This window comes from Equus quagga, chromosome 7 (genome assembly GCF_021613505.1).
Source record: "Equus quagga isolate Etosha38 chromosome 7, UCLA_HA_Equagga_1.0, whole genome shotgun sequence".
In the NCBI taxonomy this organism is placed as follows: Eukaryota; Metazoa; Chordata; class Mammalia; order Perissodactyla; family Equidae; genus Equus; species Equus quagga.
This window is the reverse complement of record NC_060273.1, coordinates 114,544,770-114,564,575: the sequence shown is the minus strand read 5'-3', so window position 1 is coordinate 114,564,575 and position 19,806 is coordinate 114,544,770. Positions and strand designations below refer to the sequence as shown.

Below are 19,806 nucleotides of genomic sequence, written 5' to 3'. Positions count from 1 at the left end.
CCCAACAAATGAGGGGTGGTATGGAGAAGTGGTTAGGAACAGACACTGGGGCCAGGCTTCTGAGGCTCCACCGTTCACTAGCTGTGTGATGGGCAAGCTCCTTAATTTCTCTAAGCCTCAGTTTACTCACCTATAAAATGGGGATAACAGGTTTGTGGTGAGGAGAAACAGACAAGGCATGCAAAAAGGGTGTAACCCAGAGGAAACCCTCAATAGATGGTAATTGTGATTATTATCCCCCTAGTAGATGTCACCTCTAGAGGAGACGTCCTTATAACACAGGCAGGTCCCGGAGCAAGTACGCTGCTCTCGCTTTCTAGAGTCACCAGCGATAACCTCTCTGTCCCAGGAGGATGTCTTACATGAGGGCACCAGAGAGCACTTTCTTGCAGGGTTTTTCTCTTTTTTTTTTTAAGACAAAGTTAAGAGCCTTGAAATGAGACAAGGAAAAACAAGTACCAGAATTGCAAAGTTAACATTTTTATTGAACTGAAATTGTTGTCGAACAACAGGGGCCACCACAGCTGCTGAGCTCGTAACAACTGAGAACTCCCGGCGACATTTTACCTTTGAGAACCCTGACATGTTTGGGGTGGAACAACTGAGAAACAGCGTAAATATAGATATATTTTTAACACTTCAAAATATTTTGAAATGAGCCTCACAGCCTTGCTCAGTTTTCAGGTTACAAAGTACACTGATAACATCTTCTGTTGCCTTCGTTTAGTAGTGTCAGTTAATATCCTTTCCCAAAAAGTTCCTCTCCAAGTGCCGGCTATAGTTTTTCCCCCGTCCAGTACACGTAAGAAAAGGATTTAGTTAACACTTAGGCAAGTAATAAACTGTAAGAACTTCAAAAGTAGTAAAGGCATATACCAAGCATATGGGCTCAACACTCACACTGCCAGAAAGACAATGACCTGGCTAAAGAGTTTCAGCCAAGTTCCAGAAGCAAAGACTGTACTAATGGAAGGGGTAAGGCAACCAAGCAGTGTCGGAACTGATGGACCAGTGGTGTCTAAACCTCATTTCAACATCTTGCTTCCAACATGCGAGTATGTGTTTGGTTTGCATAATAAGGTGAAATACTTTAAGGGAAAAGAAAATTCCTATAAAGGTTAAAAGATCAATCAGAGATGAAGGAAAATTAATACTGAATTTTTACAGTCAATGCATAGAGCAATGATATAAACTGACTACACCAATTACTTTTTGGAGAGCAAGTACTGAACATCTATGACTACTCAGAGCTGAAGTTAACCCCTCTGAATTATTCCAAGGGAAATAAATAACCAACGAGATAGGAAATGAAATCCCCACATAAAAAACAAAACCACATCTAGTTAATGTTCTTTTTGGTTTGTATTAAATCAGCTGTTCGTGCAATCTGGAGTTAACTTATGGGTGTTGGTAAAAATCTTCAAGAATGCTTCAAATTATTTTAGATGAAATGTGATGGAAAAATAACACAACTTATTCTCTCATCCTGACAATGCTGTTTTATACTTTTACTGTTTCTCTATCTCAAAAAAAAAAAACCTAAATAAATTCTTCCACCACAGTAACTGATACTAAGTGGCCACCCATTCCTGCAGCAATTATTTGAGAGAATCTAAAAATCTTACAGTAGGAGATGAAGAATGATTATAAATATTTTAATAGGCTCATGCCCAGCTTCAAAAGGGACGCAGCTGCAGGTAATAGCAGATTCAGAGATTTATGACTCCCAAATTTGTGACTGATAGACATTTTGCAAGATCTGCCCACTGTACACAACAAACATCTAAATTAAGGCTTTTATAGGTAAGTGGTCAAGTGTATGGGTGTGCAATGCTGGATTTTCATAAAGCATCTCCAGCTTCCATTTTACCCTATTTGTAAACCAGAAGATGTGCTGATGTAGGTGGGTAGGAGCTCCAAGGACTGACAATTAACCAACTGAAAGCCTTGTTTGTAAACAAGTTCTGAAATAAGAGTTGGCAGTGAAACAATTGAGAGGGTGCCTCACATCATGTAGAGGGGAAAAGTGATTTGCGCCTGCTGATAGGGACAGGTTTTTAAAAAAGCTGGTAGTTGAACTTCAGTTCAAGACTTGGAGATTTAGAAACCTAAAGATTTAGTGCTACATCCAAGCCAATGGTTCTCCCATTTTAGCTTGCAAAAGTCACCTGGAGGATACGTATGAAAATGCAGATACATGGGCCCTATACCCAGTGATTCTAATTCGGGCGATGGAAGTGGTCCAAGCACTTTGCTTTTGAGAAACACTGCTCCTAGCAAATAGCAGCACACAATCTTTGATTAAAAGGCCAAGATGTCCAAGAAATGACACCAATGAGGTCATTACCTACAGACAAATCCCTCAGGAGACTCCACCATAAAATGAGGATCAAATTTATCCCCAATTAGGTTTCCTTTCCTATGTTTTTTCAACTGAAAGTTTGAAATCAATGAACATTTAAAAATGATTGTACCAATTCTGAGGTAAAAGGAAGAGCACCAGGGATCTCAATGCTAAAAGAAATCGAATTCCCTAGGAGGTCCATACTACACAGAAATCAAATTTCCGCAGTAATGTTACAGAGTTATAGCGCACAGGGTCTTGTTGCATTCTTTGTATAGTTTGTACACTTTTACTTTATTATCTACTTTCCAGTTAATGTTTTAGAAGAACTCCAAAGAGAAAAGTTCATCTACATGCTCTCTCAGGTTTTCTAGACACCAACATTTTCTGGTTTACAACGATAAACAACAAAGTTATTTATTTATTTTTTTTGGATGCTGGAGACAAACATCTTTATTAAAGATACTACCAAAATTTTGGCAAACATTTCAAAACAGATTTGTAAACATAATGCTTCCCTTTTCAACTGGCAGCACTTTGAAACGACAATACGATAAGACAACACAACTTGAATCAACATTAGTTCAAAATCCTTATATTTTGACCACATAACTTATGTTCCCACATGATAAAACAAGTGATAGTTTAAACCAACGTCAACAGATAAACTCCATGAAATGAAAGTTTGTGCTGTTTGATGAATCACAGTATGTTATGGTTAAATATATCTGCTCTTTTTTATATTCCTGGCATCCAGGATGAAAAAAAAAATCTTTAAATATACATTTCATGTAGGTAATAGCTTCTTTGCATATCTCTCTTCAAAAAATACTTTATAGCAGAATATAAATAGGTTTACCTACACATTTAATTTTATAATTTTGTCCCAAAACTATAGATCTGTTTCATTTTCAAAACATATCGATTTCGCCCAACATTAATAAAGCTGACAAACTGTTGAAATGGAAATGCTTTTGTCTTCCACGATAGAAGTAGCAATTTGACAGAAAAAACAAACAAACAAAAAACCTACAGTAACACTCGTCAGTTGTTGAACCTGAGCGTTTGGCCTACGGAGAGTAGCAGCTTTTTTTCCTTCATGCACGCTCACATCCACACCACCTCTGCACACAGACAGGTCGAGCACACGCGTTCAGACGCTGGTAGGCCACAGTGTGCTTCCCACTGCTGTACTTAATTGGGAAGCAGTGTAGCTAATGATTAACCACACTATGTACACAACTAGCAAACACCTTAAGGCAACCATTGCAATGGGGGGTTAACTTGCAGGGCGGATTTACTGTTCTAGATCAAGTCAGCCTGTATATACATACACGTATGTATATCTACACACATACACGGGCTCATACACCTTTCTATTTCTTAACCCTCCAAAACAATGTTTTAAATTTTTTTTGTATTTTGTGCAAATTTCTAAATATTCTACCATTTAAGGCAAAGAGTTTGCATTAAGAAAGGTCAGAAAATAGGCTTATGTTTATCCAAAAGCATTTCACCTTGCACATTACTGTTTTTTTTTTAAACACACATAACTTTGAGGTGTGGACACTGGATCCCCAATATCTAAAAAAAACATTTCTAATGACAAACACAAGTTTTTAAGGAAAAGAAAAATTGATTTGAAGTATAGACACTGGATCCCCAATATCTAAAAAATAGTTATTTCTATTGACAAACACAAGTCTTGAGGGAAAAAAGCAGCTTCAAAAATGCAGGGAAGCAAAGTAAAATGGAAAAAAGAAAGCAACTCAAGTTTACTAATACTGAAACTTTCAACAGGCAAAGTTTCATTTTTTTAGAATCTTAGAGCAACTCATTTGGGATTTTAAATAAATAAGCTTAAGTTTATTCACATCTTCTGGTCCAAGCAGGGCTCTAGTGCCATGACTCTGCTTGCTGTTGGTCAAATTCACCTATTAGTCTTTTGATGTGAGCCAGCTTGTTATGAAGATACTCGCATCTGTATTTTTCTTCATGGTAATTGGGACTAGACTGTGGATGAAAAAAATAGTGAGGAATTAGGTTGAAGAATTTATAAAACTTCCCAACTACGGGTCAGAAAACCAACAGTGATGATAACTACCTGCTTGATCTTCTGATATTCTTGTAAGACTTCTTCATGAACATTCTAGAAAATTGAAAATTAGAAATCAGAAGAGAACAACTGTTTTTTTTTTTTTGGCAATATAAACAGCTAATACACACATTCGGCAAGGGTGTGGGAAATATTGACGATGGGAATGTAAATTGATACAATCTTTAAGGAAGGCAATTTTGCAACTGCTATCAAAATAGAAGATGGAAAACTGACTCAGCACTTACACTTCTCTTTCAGATTTACTTGTGCCCGAGTGAAATGATGCGTGTACAAGGTTACTTGCTACAGCACTGTTTGTAAGGCAAAAGACAGCAAACAAAATCTAAATGTCCATCAAACCACACAAAGGAATACTAAGAAACCATTAGAAAAGGAGGAAGTGCTTTATGAACTTATATAAAAAATCCTCTAAGATGCATTATATAGTGAAAAAAGCAAAGTGATCAGATAAAAACTAGACTATTTGTGGTGAACCCGATGCAATCTATACAGAAACTGAAATATAATAATATACACCTGAAATTTATAATAATGTTAAAAGCCAATATGACCTCAATAAAAAAATAATTTAAAAAAGACATTATAATGCAAAACAAAAGGCAAAGTGCAGAATGATTTATATAATTTGATATCATTTCTTTAAAGGGGGAAGGAATAATTATAGTCTAAGAATTTCATTACTTCTAAGATGCACATTTCTTCTCATTTTAATGAAATCAGATAATAAGGTATCATAGTTTAACTTGCTGGAACATAAGACAATGGTGCATCTTATAAATTGATGACTCTCAGATTCACTTAAATATGGTATATCTGTGAATTTGTTTGTGTGTATATGTCTTATACACACACACACACCCCCCCCCAGATCTCTGAAAGAATACACTGGAAACCAGTACTACTTGATTGTCTCTAGGGAGGGAAACTGGGTGGCTGAGGAAAATGGCTAACCCTTGTGTACCATATAATCTGATGTACTATGGATCTAAGGAGTTTCCAAATGCTTACATTTATTCTGCACAACTCTATAATCACCTCATTTTATGGATGGGGATTTCTGAAGATTTTGAGGCAAGTTAAGTAATTCGCCCAACATCATATAAGTACTAAACAGTCGAGCTGGGAACCAAACCCAGGGAATCGGGCTCCGGAGCCTGCTCCTGATCACTAAGCAATCCTTGGAATTACAGTTTAGTTTAAATACAATCATAGTACACTGGTAAATAACTATGTAGGAAAAAAATCCCAAACCACCAAATCACGGACCTCTTGCACCCACAAACATCAACTCCTCTGGCAAAGTCTTCTATAACTCTAGGCACCTTGTTTAAAAGATTTAGGGCCACTAATAGAAGACATAATGAATCTCTAGGGCGCAGACACTCTCAGGCTGTGTTTCCCATTGTGGGAAAAGCCATCCATCATCTCACATAGGTTCCTGTCAGAACAACGGTAGTGGCCAGGCTGGAAGCGCCATCTATGGCTGTGAAGTGTGACAAAGTTATCTGGCCTATATAAAGAGGGAAAGATTCCTTTTATCAATCCTTTTGCTAAGAGTTATGAGAACATTCAGTACACAGGTCAGGTTCCACTGCTCTTTATCAGCTGTAGCAATACTACCAATTAAAATAGGGAAGTAAAAACAGATTAATACCTGTTAACAAATGTCAGTTGTTGAATAGCTGGAGGCACCAAGCTTTTCTTCACTTAAACATCAAACCTCTCTGGTATTAAGTCCCCTTTATATTCTATATCTTCTCTATTCTGTGCCAGACTGAGGTTTTTAAAAAAAATACATTTACTTGAAATACCAGTTTTAGGAAATAGCACTAGATCTAGGAACTGTCGTCTGAGTTCAGTTGGTAATGCAATCAAATACTTCAATGAATCAAATTCAGTATTTTTTTCCTATTTAGTTGTGTTTGGTACTTTTCTCAATATACTATATATCATATTATAGTAAATATATAAGTATACATTACATATTTTATACATATTATATTATATAAAAAATATAGTTATTTTTTCCACTGGCAAGAAATACAGGTTCACTGTGTTTACTTATTTTCAAGAACTATTTCAAATATTCAGTTTCCTAGCTAATTTTAAATGAAGAGTGGTCAGTCTGAGAGAGGACTTGCTCTGAAGGCTAGCAGGATGCCTGGGGATGGGCAAGGCAGAGAAAGAAAGAAGGTAAAATATGAAAATCAGTCCACCTAGGAACAAACGCGTTTACCTGATACTCTTTTGAGCCTGGAGAAAGGCGCTTTCGTTGCGCATCCAGTTTGATAAATCTTCTAGCTACAGTCTCCATTCTGGCATGCAAGGCTCTGTACTCATCGTACTCCGCATTGAAGTCATCCTTGTAATTCTGGCGTTGCTCATAGGAGACGATAGCAATATATTTACTAATAAGAAAAAAAGCAAAAGAGAAATGGAGAGTAGCTACAGAATAAACATAATGTACTAGTCTCAGATTTAAACCAAAGCTTTAGAAACTATATCCATGCATGTTTCCCTGGATTGAATGCTGCTCTGCCATTGTTTGCTGCCACGTTTTTCAAAGACCTTCCAGGTGAAATTATTCCACAGGAGAGCTTAGGCGCTTCAACGAAGGAGAGTAAATGTGAAAAAGACAGGGTGGCAACAGAATTAAAGTGCAACAGTGTAAAAAGAAAACAGTCACGCACACCTGGCTCCCTAAACCTTTCTCCACCCAAAATAATTATCACACTGGCGGCAGAGGCCATCCCGTCTGTTATGAGTCACATGGAGACCTCGATTGGTAATGTGAAACCAGGAGGCTGTCATACAGTCACTAAGCGCTGAAGTCCCGCTCTCTCCGGACCTGCTGCTTCCTGAGAGGAGTCTGTCTTTTGGCTTTTCCCACCTGCTGACAGCAAGATGCCTCAGGCCCGTTTCCTCTATCCCTCTCCTCCCAGTTCTGATTAGGCAAATACATAAAATACAAAGGGGAAACTGTTTATCATTTTTTAAAATGAGAGCAGAAAAAAAAAGAAAAAAGGTATATTGCTTTAGTTCTTTTCAAGCACCTAAATGTCATACTATGTGTAATGGGAAGGCAGTGCTGTAGTACTGGTCTAATTTACTTGCTTAATAAAAATGCCACAAATCTGTTTTACTTTGGGGTGTGAATACTTCTAGGGACCTGGTGAGTAAAGGCCATTTTCCAGAGTGTCAGTTTATTCAGTGGTAAATTAAAACAGCATTTTCATATTAAAACAGAGTTACTATTATTTATGGATCAGGGAACGGGGATCACAGCAGGGCCTGGCCTGGGTCTTTGCACTCTGTGCTTCTGTCACGGAATGTAAAATTCCCTTGACTTTTTGAGATAAAAATGAGAGATTTCAAAGCAATTTCAGGCAAGTGGCAGAAGCTTCAGAATGCCCCTGGGGGTACACATACACACTTCACTGCAGGAAAACCTGGAATTCAGTCCCCTCCAAAATGGTTTGAGATAACCTTACCAGTTTTATATAAAACGTGATAGCACAGATGCCTTGTTGGCATGTGAGAAAGTGACGCAGTGAGCAACCTTACTGTCTGCATTAATATTTTTATTCACTCTGAGTTAGTGCAGAGGTTTAATTTTCCAACTGTAATTGGGACAACAGTAGTAAGCTGCCTTGCTGGAGTCTTTGCTGCAAAAGGAGCACCGCCAGCCAAGCCGTGAGGCAGCCCTTTCCAGACTCGGGGCGTCCTGACTGCAGAGCAGAGGGAGCCCAGGGGAGAAAGAGGTTCTCGGGATAAGCAGACGTAAGTGAAATGGCTAAACGGATCATGAAACTCAGGTTCAATTTGTTACATGAAATACTCACTCTGCTTTCTCCAAATCACACCCGGGGCCACACCCTCAGTATTTTATTTAATAATTTCTTTAGGGAAAAACACCAAATGCGCCAACAGTCGTGTTGCTATTAGAGAAGATTGTTTATACTGGCATTTTAATGAAAATCATTCACTATTTTTAACAAAAATTGTTATGGTTCTACAGTTGGCTCTTAATGCAGTGATGGAATGAAATTTTAAACAGTTTGGACAATTCACAACCACAAGTGACAGAAGTATTCTTATTATGTGAAAGTTAGGAACACTGTGGCTAAGCATGAATTGTTCGGAGGCCGACCACTAAGGTCTATAACACGTCCTTTGTTTTCTTATGAAGCAACTTAAGTTTAGGGTCTGTATGTTTGGTGATCTTTAGAAAATTTACTGTATTTATATACGACAATTTTTGGTTAAAATAAACTGCTTTTACTTAAATTAAGCAAACCATCACATAAGTTACATATTTTCAAGATTTTTTAAAAGAGCTGGAAACATGACAAACACACAGAAATGCACTGAGGCAGACGCAGCAAGCATCCTTAGATCAGTAGGTTGAAAACGAGCTTTTAAATACAGAATTAACTGATTGGCAAAACACAGCAACACCCTGAATCCAGGGGGAAACAGAATTATTTTTCAGTCTCCCCATAGGATTTTGTCAGATGTAACAAGTATACATCACTATTATAAAAAAGAGGAATTCAAAATCCGTCACAAGAGAATGAGAGCACGACAGTGCAGTTTATTTGAGGGGCCTGCCTTCCACAAGACTTTTTAAGGAGAAGTGGGTTTGCAGTTGGAGAGGTGACCCACTCATCAGTGGAGCCAGGCGCCGTCCCACAGCTGACCCTCCCTCGGCCAACTTGGTGACGGCTGCTTTTCAAAGCCATCCCCAACCCCTGGCAAACTCTAAAACCATACACTACCTTAGATGAGAGAGTACTCAGCAGGATTTCTTGGGTTCCTTTTAGTTAAGAGATGTTAATCAGCATTATGGTTTCATGCTGTATCATTCCCCAATAAGTATAGCTTTCACACTACCGTTAAGCAAAAGTAACACATCTGAAGTATAAAATGTTCTCTACTCTGGAAATGAGCATTTCATGGGACGTGGAGGGCTAAACAGTATAGTTTAACTTTGTCTACCATGAGATGCTGCTAACAGAGGAAAAATGTCCACATAGCCCAGTTCCATTTTCCATTCTACACCAAGCTGTTTTGCACATTTGTTCATTTTCAAAGCTAGCTAGAGTCAGATCTGTTTGCTCTTTCACTCTCCATTTTTCCAGGCTCTTGCAACTTAATTATTTTCTTCTTACAGAAGCCTTTGAGTCTGTAAAAAAGCTAGAATTATGTGTCCAAGTTATAATTTCTGTGATAACCAGTTACAAAAATGTCCCCAGCTCAGCATTTAGCAACTTGTTGTCATAACAAGAAAAACATTATAACTGGTACTAATGTGAAATGATCAAATTGTGCTATTCTCTCCACTTAAAATTAATTTGATGGCAGAGCTTTATTTAAATGAAAATCAATCTACCTCTACTTTGTATTAACTGCAGAGGTTTAAGCACTTTATTGGTAATAAACTATCCCTTTGGGGGGCCCAAGTAAATGTCTGTGCATTGACAGACTGTCAGCTTTGAAGAGTCAGATCCCTGAAATCTGCCATAATCAAATGCTGGACCTGGCCCCGGAACAAAGGGCAGGCGTCTCTATACTTAAAGGCCGCAGAGCTGAGCTCAGAGCAGGGGGAGGCACAACCTGCTCAAGCAGACAAGGGTGGATTTGGGACAAGCAGGCTTAATGGCAGCCTTTCAATTGCAGGGGTGGCTCCAGGACTCTATTTCTGGAACTTCTTCTTTTCTGATTTGCAAATTATGGGAAAAGAATTTGCAAACTTTCTAAAATTAAACACTTCTCTCCCATTGGCAGACATCTGAACTTACATCAAATAATCTGGGAGTTCAATTGTTGAAGAAGGCTCCGTGGAGGCAGTGCAACCCTCTTTAACTCCTACAATGAAAAAAAATTCAAGCATTCACCAAACAGTATGGTTATAAAATGCCTATAATTCTAAAATAGATCAGAAACATCTGGAACACTTTTCCTCAAATTCTATTCTTCCATCTCAGTAAGCAACAGTGAGCAAGGAATACAATTGAACACGAACAATAGAGGCCCTATGACCAGCGCCAGCAGAACCGACGCCAGGCATTGAAAGCACCCTGGCTACTGCAGTGTCTGCACAATAAAGGAATTCCATCTTAACCCAAGGTCAATCTTCTATTCTTTCCACAACAGTTGTGGCATCTGCCCAGCAATTCAAAGATTGTGGTGGCAGATGCAGCCAGACAATGGGAGATACAAATTTTACATCAACATCTACTTTTCATAGGATTCAAACAAGGCAGATGAGACAATGAAGTCAGGTAGCAGACTGCTTTGGTCACTGTATTTTTACTGCTACTCTTTCTGTATGCACACAGTGGAATAAGTTTTCCCATCAGTTTAAAGTAATTTAAAATAAGTTATTACTGAATGCCAATTTACACTCCTCTAATCTCTAACCCTCATAATACCACACAGATTTGCTTTTTAAAATGACAAATAAACAGATAAATAAAGTGCCAGTCACTCAGGACTATGCTATGAAAGTGTGTAAAATCCCTCAGTATTCCATTTGTTTGAATGTACCATTTCCAGAGGGTATGTTTAGACTTCTTATTAGGGTCATTTATATCATTCAAAGTAGAATTAAACTTATAACTCAAACCTTAATTGTGCCTACTGGCAAAACATACATGTTCAATGTAAAACAAAAGTGACTATTTGATAATTCCTTGGTTTAGTATTTGAAATGACAAAGCGCACAATGAATTATGCAGACTCTATGGGCTTATTGTTCATGTGCATGTGCGTGTGTGTGTGTGTGTGTATTTAAGTCATGCTTGGGGAAAAGAGCTTGTTTTAACAACAGTCTGAGTCTTAAAGAAAAAGGCATCAGGTACAGGTCACCTGGCTTTGCCTTTGCCACAGACAGCAGATAAGTTCCAATAGATGCAGGGGATGTGGGTCTGGATCTATCCTGTTTGTGATCATCTCAACTGGCTTTGAAAGGCACTACTTCCTGAGCGAGTGATTCAAAAGGACAAGGTCTGCTTCTCCAGGCCTCCAACTCTGAGAACATTCAAACTCTGCTGCAAGTCTCAACATACTGGGATTCAGTCCTCCACTAGCCTGACTCAGGATGAAGGTGGGAAGTGTGGAAAGTGGGGCATTCCCAGGAACCCGACTTACTAACTCTGAACATGAAGTTTTATTGCCTCTTGCCTTTTCCTGACCTGGTAAATTCAAATACGATAGTGTTTGAGGGAAAGAGCTTACACTACCTCTTGGGCCACTACAGTACCATACCGATCTAAATATTTCAACAGATATGCTTTGACATGCAATACACTCAATCCACGTCAATAAAGGCACTGTATCATACCACTCTACAATCAAAGCTTCTCTCATATGATAAAAATGGTCAGTTAAATCTAAGGATTATAGACTTTCAGTGTTACAGGCAAATTACATAAGACAACACTCCTTAAACTCTATTCATTAAAGTAACTTTTCCAAAGTTATATTTTCCTGGGGAATTTTGCCTTAGTTACACTGGGTTTAAAATTGGCAGCAATGCTAAATGATAGACTTGAATCTTCCATGTGCTGGCATGCAAAATACTAAGTTTTGGAGGACATTTTTTTTAAAGTAAGAAAAATCTAATTTTGTCATTAGGTTTTCAAGATCACTACACTTGAAGTAAGCAGTCTTTCTACTGATCAGCTTTTCTTTAGAGGTAAAGCATTATTTTAAGGTTCTTTAGGTCTCTAGATATTTGGCTTTTAAAGCTTCCAAAAGCTTGAAATGGTTAATTTTACTAATAACAATTAATGTTAATTTACTACAACAGTGTTCTCAAAATTGAAAAACATTCTTAAGATCTATCAAGCTAATTGCCAACAGCCTCGCATAAGAAGAATTGCTTTCATTCTGAATGATGATGGTGTCATGGATCTGTAAATGTAATTTTACCTTGCCTGTTTTATAAAGATTCTGACATTTCCTCTGTGCTAATATTAATTAAAGCAGGGTGACCCTGTTTCTTTCACAAAGAAGGAAATGAATATTTTTATTGCTAATTATGTGTGTGGTTAAATCAGTTCAAGAATGGCATATAATAGGTCATCTTGAGGTTGCACAATACCATTATGGGGAAAGAGCAAGAAGGTTCGTCTGCTAAAAGGGGGTCTCTGGACAATGACAGGGTCATTTTCAAATGCCATCACATTATTAACAAATAGAAACCATGTTTAATAGCTGGCTAGAAAGAGACCAAAAATGACTGATATAAAATGCAAGGAAAAATCTGCTCAAAAGCGCAATACTAAGATTAATAACTAAAGGGAAGTTTATCTGATAAAGAAGCATTACTGATTTGAAACAGCATAATCTCATACTCATGATTGTCCACTCTTCCTGTTCATTTAACACATCTAGTCGGCTTTTACAAATATAAAATACCTTCATTGGAATCCGGACTGGAGTCATTCAGCTTGGCAATTTCCTCTTCTCTTTTAAGGTCCTCTTCTTTTTCCTCAATCATCTCAATGTCGTGCTTTTTTATTTGGTCCTTTTCCCTGTGTTTTTTAGACTTCTTTTTGGACTTTTTGTGAGACATTGAATGGTTTTCTTCCATAGGCTTTGGACACTTTAGTAGAACTGAACCAGGGGGTAAGGTTTCCAGAGAAGTCCTAGAGGTATATTTGTCTTGCTGGTCCTCATAGACACTACCGTTTTGACTAAAACTGTCAACGGGTAGGTCTTGAGTCCCCCGGCCTTCTGGAGTGCTAGGGGAATTGGAGTTCGAGTTTACAGTCTGAGGAGGATTGGAGACGGGCAGGTGGGCTGAAGGTGGCGGTGGAGGGGTGGAGATGGCGGCAGCTGCAGGGGGCGGCGGGAGGCCTGTGGCCGACTTTTCACTGGTGGGATTCAAATGACCATTTAATGTTGGTGGCACTCTGTTTGTTAGGTGAGATATTCGAGCTTTTTTATTCATTAAAGGATCAATGAAGTCTGAATCTAAAAGCCGTTTCTGGAGGGAAAAAAAACAGGAAAAAAAATGAGCCAGTGTGCACTAAAATTCAGTACATGTGTGTCTGGTTACCATATGAACAACTAAGTAATTTTATTCATACTTAAGTTTATCGCCAGTGTTGTGTTAACCTTTCTTCAAGCTTAAGCAAAAAGAAAAAACAATCCATAGAAACAAAAGTGAAATAAATTTTCATGTCTAATGTGAAAAAGCAGAATCTGGCAAATAATGTTTCCTGGTGTACTTATACTTTCTGATCATACAGCCCCACCCGAAGTTCCTTGAGAGACTATGCCAATTTATGTGGATTATGCCATTCAGGAGAGTATTCAGTAGAAGTGGCGTCCTTCCTCTGCTGGCCACGGCTGACCTAGTTATAGTGAGAGGAGGAAGCAGTTTGTACCATTTCACTCGGTCAGAACTAACACGGGCAGGTAAAGGGCAATAAGCCTACATTTATTTAATCTCCTCTCATGTGCTAAGATGCTCCAGTTATGAATACTTTGGCTGTCGTTTATTATTTCACCTGTCTTAAGATGGGAATAGCTAGCAACTTCAGAGTAATTTCTCTAAATATCTCTATCATTGCTGAAATGCTATTCAATTCCCTCCCCCCACCTTAACAGATATCTCTTTACCGGATTGGAAAATAAATCTTAATAACTGGTCAATAAAACTGATATGGAATTCCTGTTTCAAAAATTTAAAAAATCATGCTAATATTAGCCCAATCCAGCAACAGCAACAATAATATTCAAATTAAAAAGGAAATTCAGACAGTTGAAAAGTACAAAGCATCCACCCAATAGAATACTGTGGCTTAAACTTCAGCTTGAAAGAAAACTAATAGTTAATCGTTCCATTAATTTATTCTATTTTCAATTTAGTGCCGTCGATTTGGCACCCAGTATATAATCAGATCAGAGTAGAAGCAGCTTCCTAGTAGCTGGGATTGAGAGGGAGGCTTCTATAGACAATGCACATGGAAGGATAGAATTGCTTTTATTTTGTTCCTCACAATAGGTTTCTAACATTTTCTGACGTGTGAATAGCCTTTTGCCCAGGGCAGGCTTACTGTTCACACATCTGTTGGGTCTTCCTAATCCTTGGGAGGAGCGTTCAGAGAGAGGAGCGCTCTCCAGCAGCACTGGGGTGGAGAGGTCTGTCCCACTGTCAGTCCCAAAGACCAGGGAATCTGAGAGAGTTCAAGACTGGCTGGGTCATCTGAGAGCCAGGTGGACTGGAACACTAACACTGCCCAGGATCTCCCCACCTTTTTCCAAGGAGGGTTGAATCTCTTGGGGGAAACTTTAAGCTAGAATGGAGTCTAATCAAATGGAGTCTAATAGATCTAATCAAAAAGTGTTTTAAGAAAACATGTATGAAAATAGCAGAGTTTTTTATTTGCTTATTATAAAAACATGTTTCCCCAAGAATATTTTACTGGAATACACTTCAGATAAAATTAAACATCTTCAATTTTCTATATAATCTAAGACTGGATATAGGACTGGTTAAGTCTTCTAGTTAGTGACCAAATGGAAAAGTAGATCAACCTTATAACAAAATGCAGACTTTAAAAATGGAACAGCAAGATAGACATCAAGTATTTTGACAAGCAGTGCTCTGGTGGAAAACGGTTCTGGGCTTCCAGGACCTGAATTTTAGACTGAGCTCTGCCATGGACTAGGTATATGACTTTGGGGAGGCAAGCTGTGCGGCTTCACTGGGCCTCATTTCTCTCATGTGTAAATCAGAGGACCCGATCTAGATGGCCCCTCAGGTCCGTTTCAGGGCCTTATATAATTTTATGAAATACCTGAGGAGAAGATGCAGTGTCTCTACTAGAACATACTGGAGATTCTGAACGGCTGGTGCTGGCAGCATTCTGAGATGGATTTAGTTTTCTGTAAAGGATACACATGTTCCAGTTATGGAGAGAATTTTTAAATGTTCATGATAGAAAGCTTACCCTTGCTTCTCTTTTCCCAGCTCAACACTAAAATAACGATGACTAAAATAATTACTTATTTGCATCATTTTTTAAACAAAAAGAAATAAAAAAAGAACTTACCTAGAGAGCACTGACTCTAATGACCGTCTGTCTATTTCATTGTATCCAGGCCAGTCTCTTTGAAGCTCTTTAAAAACATAATCCTTTAAGGTATACGAGAGGTCTTTAGGATTCAGATTGGCTACCTGGTACATGGCATGAAAACCAAGCATTAGATCTTTTTGCTATTTCCTAACCTAAAACAGGCAACCTTTGGATTTATCCTGAGAATAACTATAACAAGGGACTGCTAGTTTTGTATATGCCAGATCTTAATAAATGCTGTTTGATTTCATTTGGGGAATTAAAACTTTATATACACAGATGAGTATTTTTTTTCCTGAATATCCACTGCATTTGTCATATTTCTAATCAAATATGGCCCACATTAGGCAAAAAGTGAGGAAGATTCTTTTTAAATCAATTTTTTCTAGTCAAAGGAGTCCAAAACCCTTTTATGCTAACAACTTCATTATATACTTCTGGCCAATAACTCCACCACTTTTGAGTCACCATAAAAATTCTTGATTAGTTGTATTAAATAGAAAACAAACAGTGCCCAAATGTTGGGTTATAAACTTTCCCTTTAGTAATCAAAAGAAATGATCTCCATAAACAGTATCAATTCTGATAACCGTTTGCCATTTTCTTGGCTTGCTAAACTTGCTCCTTGCAGCTGCCAGCTCTCCTGAAGAACCACTTATTCAAAGTCCTTGAAATTCCCAAAAACCAATAAACTGACCCATAAACCAAAATAACCCCCAAATTACTGTTATTAGTCAGCCAGTTTATTCCCAAATGTAATCTTTTGTTATCCCTTCACTATAATTCCTAGAGCGTCCAGGCCTAGGTTCCATTAACAACACAAATGTACGGATTCACGTGCCAAACCAACAGTCATTTTTAAAGCCGGAAGAAAGGTATTCCTCCAGTCATTTCCTACTGGAATGGTCTTTTCTTTTTCTTTCTTTCTTTTTTTTTTTGAGGAAGATTGGCCCTGTGCTAACTGCTGCCAGTCCTCCTCTTTTTGCTGAGGAAGACTGGCCCTGAGCTAACATACGTGCCCACCTTTCTCTACTTTATATGTGGGATGCCTACCACAGCATGGCTTGCCAAGCAGTGCCATGTACGCATCCGGGATGTGAACCGGTGAACCCTGGGCCGCCAAAGTGGAACGTGCGCACTTAACCGGGCCGGCCCCTGGAATGGTCTTTTCAAAAACTCAAGTTCTTTCTGTGTCTTTTAAAAGTACTATCAAACACATTATGATAGCTTATGCTTTTCTCACAGCTCAGCTGAATACTAATTTAAGGTTAATGTTGTTAGAAAGTAGAAAATGGTAGGCTTATCCAAAAATTCGAATTTGCAAATAAGTTAACATGAGATAACAACCAGATTTCTCAGAGTGAAATAAATACAACAATCCTTAGATTCCCTGTCATCCGCGGCACCACACACACTAACCCCACCCCACCCCTTCTCTAGGCTTCTGTAATTGGACCGCTTCCTGGTTTCCTCTTCCTCCCTTCAGGATCTTTTTTCCTCAAGTCTCCTTTGCTCACTCCTCTTTATGTTGAAGTGCTCAGGACCTGTCTACTATCTTATTTTCTTCATTATCCCCATCTCCTAAGACTACTTCATTGAGCTCTAAGGTTTTCAATACCCAAACTATGTGCTATCTCCTAAATTATAACTCCAGTTCCACTGTCCTCTGAACACCAGACTTTTATATACGTAGCTACCTACTGAACATCTATGTCCACTTGGGTACGTCTGATAGACATCTTCCAAACAGAATGTATGAAAGACAGAATTCCTGATTCCCCTCCATACACCTGTTCCGTTTCCATCCCTCCCAATCTCAGTCAATGACTCAACATCCATTCATTGCTCCATTTAGTTGGTCTGGGGTGGAGTCCAGGCACTGGCATTTTTTAAAAGCTCCCTAGGGGATTCTAATATACAGCTATGATGAGACTATGCTCTAGATTCTACCAAATGATCAACACTAAAGACACTCATGTCTCACTTGCCCAGGAGTTAAGTACACCTACATTTTAAACTATGTATGTATATCTGCATATACATAATCTCATAACTACTGACATATGTCAATAGGAGCCCTCTGTGTGAAGTGCCTCTGCCATCATTTTGCCCTCTCATCCTCTAACCTAGAAGGTAATTACAACCTTTCTGGAGATTCAGTGGCCAAATATCTTGTGATTTGTAACCTGAACTTCCCCCTTCCCCAAATTAAGAAAACGAACACACATGCCCTCATCCTCACTTATTCTTTCATCCTGTCTTTTGAGCTCTTAAAATTGCTGTGTGACATATGAACTTAAATTGTTTCCAAAAAGTGCGCAAATGATTTAATAAAATTCTTGCCCATGATACCTTGGGGATTGTTTAACCCAGAACTGGAGATTATGGTTTCACTCTTGCATAACATTTAGTATCATGTCTTGAATGTAAGAGAGAATGGATGAAAAAACAGACTTACAAGTGTTATTCTTTGAACAGTAGATGAAAATCTGTAGGGTTTTTTTTTAATGATGAAATTTAAGAACAACTTTGGAAATGTTACTGCTTTAGAAAAAAATAAAGAAAACAGATGGACTACTTATGGTGTTTTTAAATGCTAATCAACATTTACGGCCCAAAATCAGTATGAAAAATACAGGAAGTTATAGTCTGACAAACCAGTGATTTTAAAAAATTAATGACTGACTTTTATACTTAAGCTTGCGATTATAAGGAACTGATCAGAGCTGATGCTTTACACATTCATGTCCTTTAATGACAAGAAGTGACTGATCTCAGCAAACCCAATGGCAGAAAAAGGCAGAGTCATACAGGCGGCAAAGAATACGCAGGGCAAGACACCTTCTAAACTGTTAACAGGCAAAAATATTCTAGCTTATCCAAAGACTGATAAAAATACACTGCATAACTTCACGATCTACACCAACAAAAATTAGTTTAGGTAATTCAAGACTAAAAACAGGCAACAAAAACTTCTGGCTTACTTTTTTTTATGGAATTTCAAGGCAAAATTTGTTTAACCCAAATGAAAATAATGACTCAAAATTTTAATTTTTTAATTAATTCAAAAGCCTCTGACTTATAAAACCTAGTATAAATGATCATATTTAGTTCTTATTAAATGTTTAAAGCAAGTTGATTTAACTTAACATTCAGTAGTTATATTTCATATATAATTGATCAAAATGATCCTGAAATTTCTCTACCCCAATAAGAATGATAACAACAACAAGCCTTCTTAATGAACTTCTCAACAAGAAGGTAACCGGAAGGAACTCTCTCCAGCTGTCCTCACCTGCTGCAGAATTGCTCCGAGGGAGTTCTTGTCTTTTTGATTGACACCATCTTTCTGCAGTCGAGCCAGCAGCTCAGGTTTCTTGTAGGCCTTCAGTGCCAGCAAGTGAATCACTCTGTCCCTATATGGCCGCTGAGAAACACTGCTGCTGCCGTGTGTCTTTCGAATCGTATTTGCAGGGTTCATAGGGGTTGACCTTTTCCTCTCAGGCACTGCATCTGAAACAGCTTGAGGCGCTTTCCGAATTTGCACTCTCTTCCCTAAAGTCCAGTGGAAATGACACTGTTACACATTTGTGGGTAATAATATAATGAGCATCTCAGTTTCCACAACTCTGATTTAGGTACCTCTTCATTTCTGAAGGGAATAAACATCACTTTGTTTCAGTTTTTACTTTAAAAAGATAGGCAAACAGAAAGCGGTCTGAATAAATGGCCTAAAATATGAATTAGCAATTTTTTGATGGAATCATTTATTGGAATAAATATGTATTATAGAAGTATTTTGGCGAATTAACTACACATGGATAATAATAGTGACACACACCATAGGAACAGACTGGTAATTTTAAGGTTGTAGGTATTTGAGGTTAAATGGAAATAAACTAATTTCCATGCTCACCTGTGCTATTTACAGAACTTAAATGCACATACTACATGTCATTTCTTTGGCAGACATGAATATAGCGAACAAGCGGAATGTGAGCAACACCTGTTGTTCCTCACTAAAAACACACTCCTGGCTTAGCTGGGCCACTGCCTTAATAATTTCAGATTCAGAAGCCACAGAGAGGGGAGTCAACATCTACAAGGGCATCCATGAGAGAGATTCCTTTTCAACAGACCATAATGAATTTTAGGAGTCAAAAAAGCAAAAACAGACAAAACCAACGAACCAACAAAACCATCTCAGAGGGCCAGACAAGCAGATCCTCTGTGGTCCTCAGACTACACAG

General features: G+C 38.2%; 1 protein-coding gene across 1 annotated transcript in view; it reads right to left on the bottom strand.

Moving 5' to 3' along the window:
- Positions 1-464: 464 nt before the first annotated feature.
- ELL2 (elongation factor for RNA polymerase II 2) overlaps positions 465-19,806 on the bottom strand; it is a 73,732-nt gene continuing 54,390 nt past the window's right edge. The window contains exons 5-12 of the mRNA XM_046668301.1: positions 18,852-19,111; positions 15,533-15,657; positions 15,278-15,365; positions 12,888-13,458; positions 10,265-10,331; positions 6,700-6,871; positions 4,449-4,493; positions 465-4,357 (exon numbers count right to left, since the gene is read on the bottom strand). Coding sequence (XP_046524257.1) covers positions 4,241-4,357; positions 4,449-4,493; positions 6,700-6,871; positions 10,265-10,331; positions 12,888-13,458; positions 15,278-15,365; positions 15,533-15,657; positions 18,852-19,111 — 1,445 coding nt within the window. The 3' untranslated portion in view covers positions 465-4,240. The remainder of the gene's footprint in view (positions 4,358-4,448; positions 4,494-6,699; positions 6,872-10,264; positions 10,332-12,887; positions 13,459-15,277; positions 15,366-15,532; positions 15,658-18,851; positions 19,112-19,806) is intronic.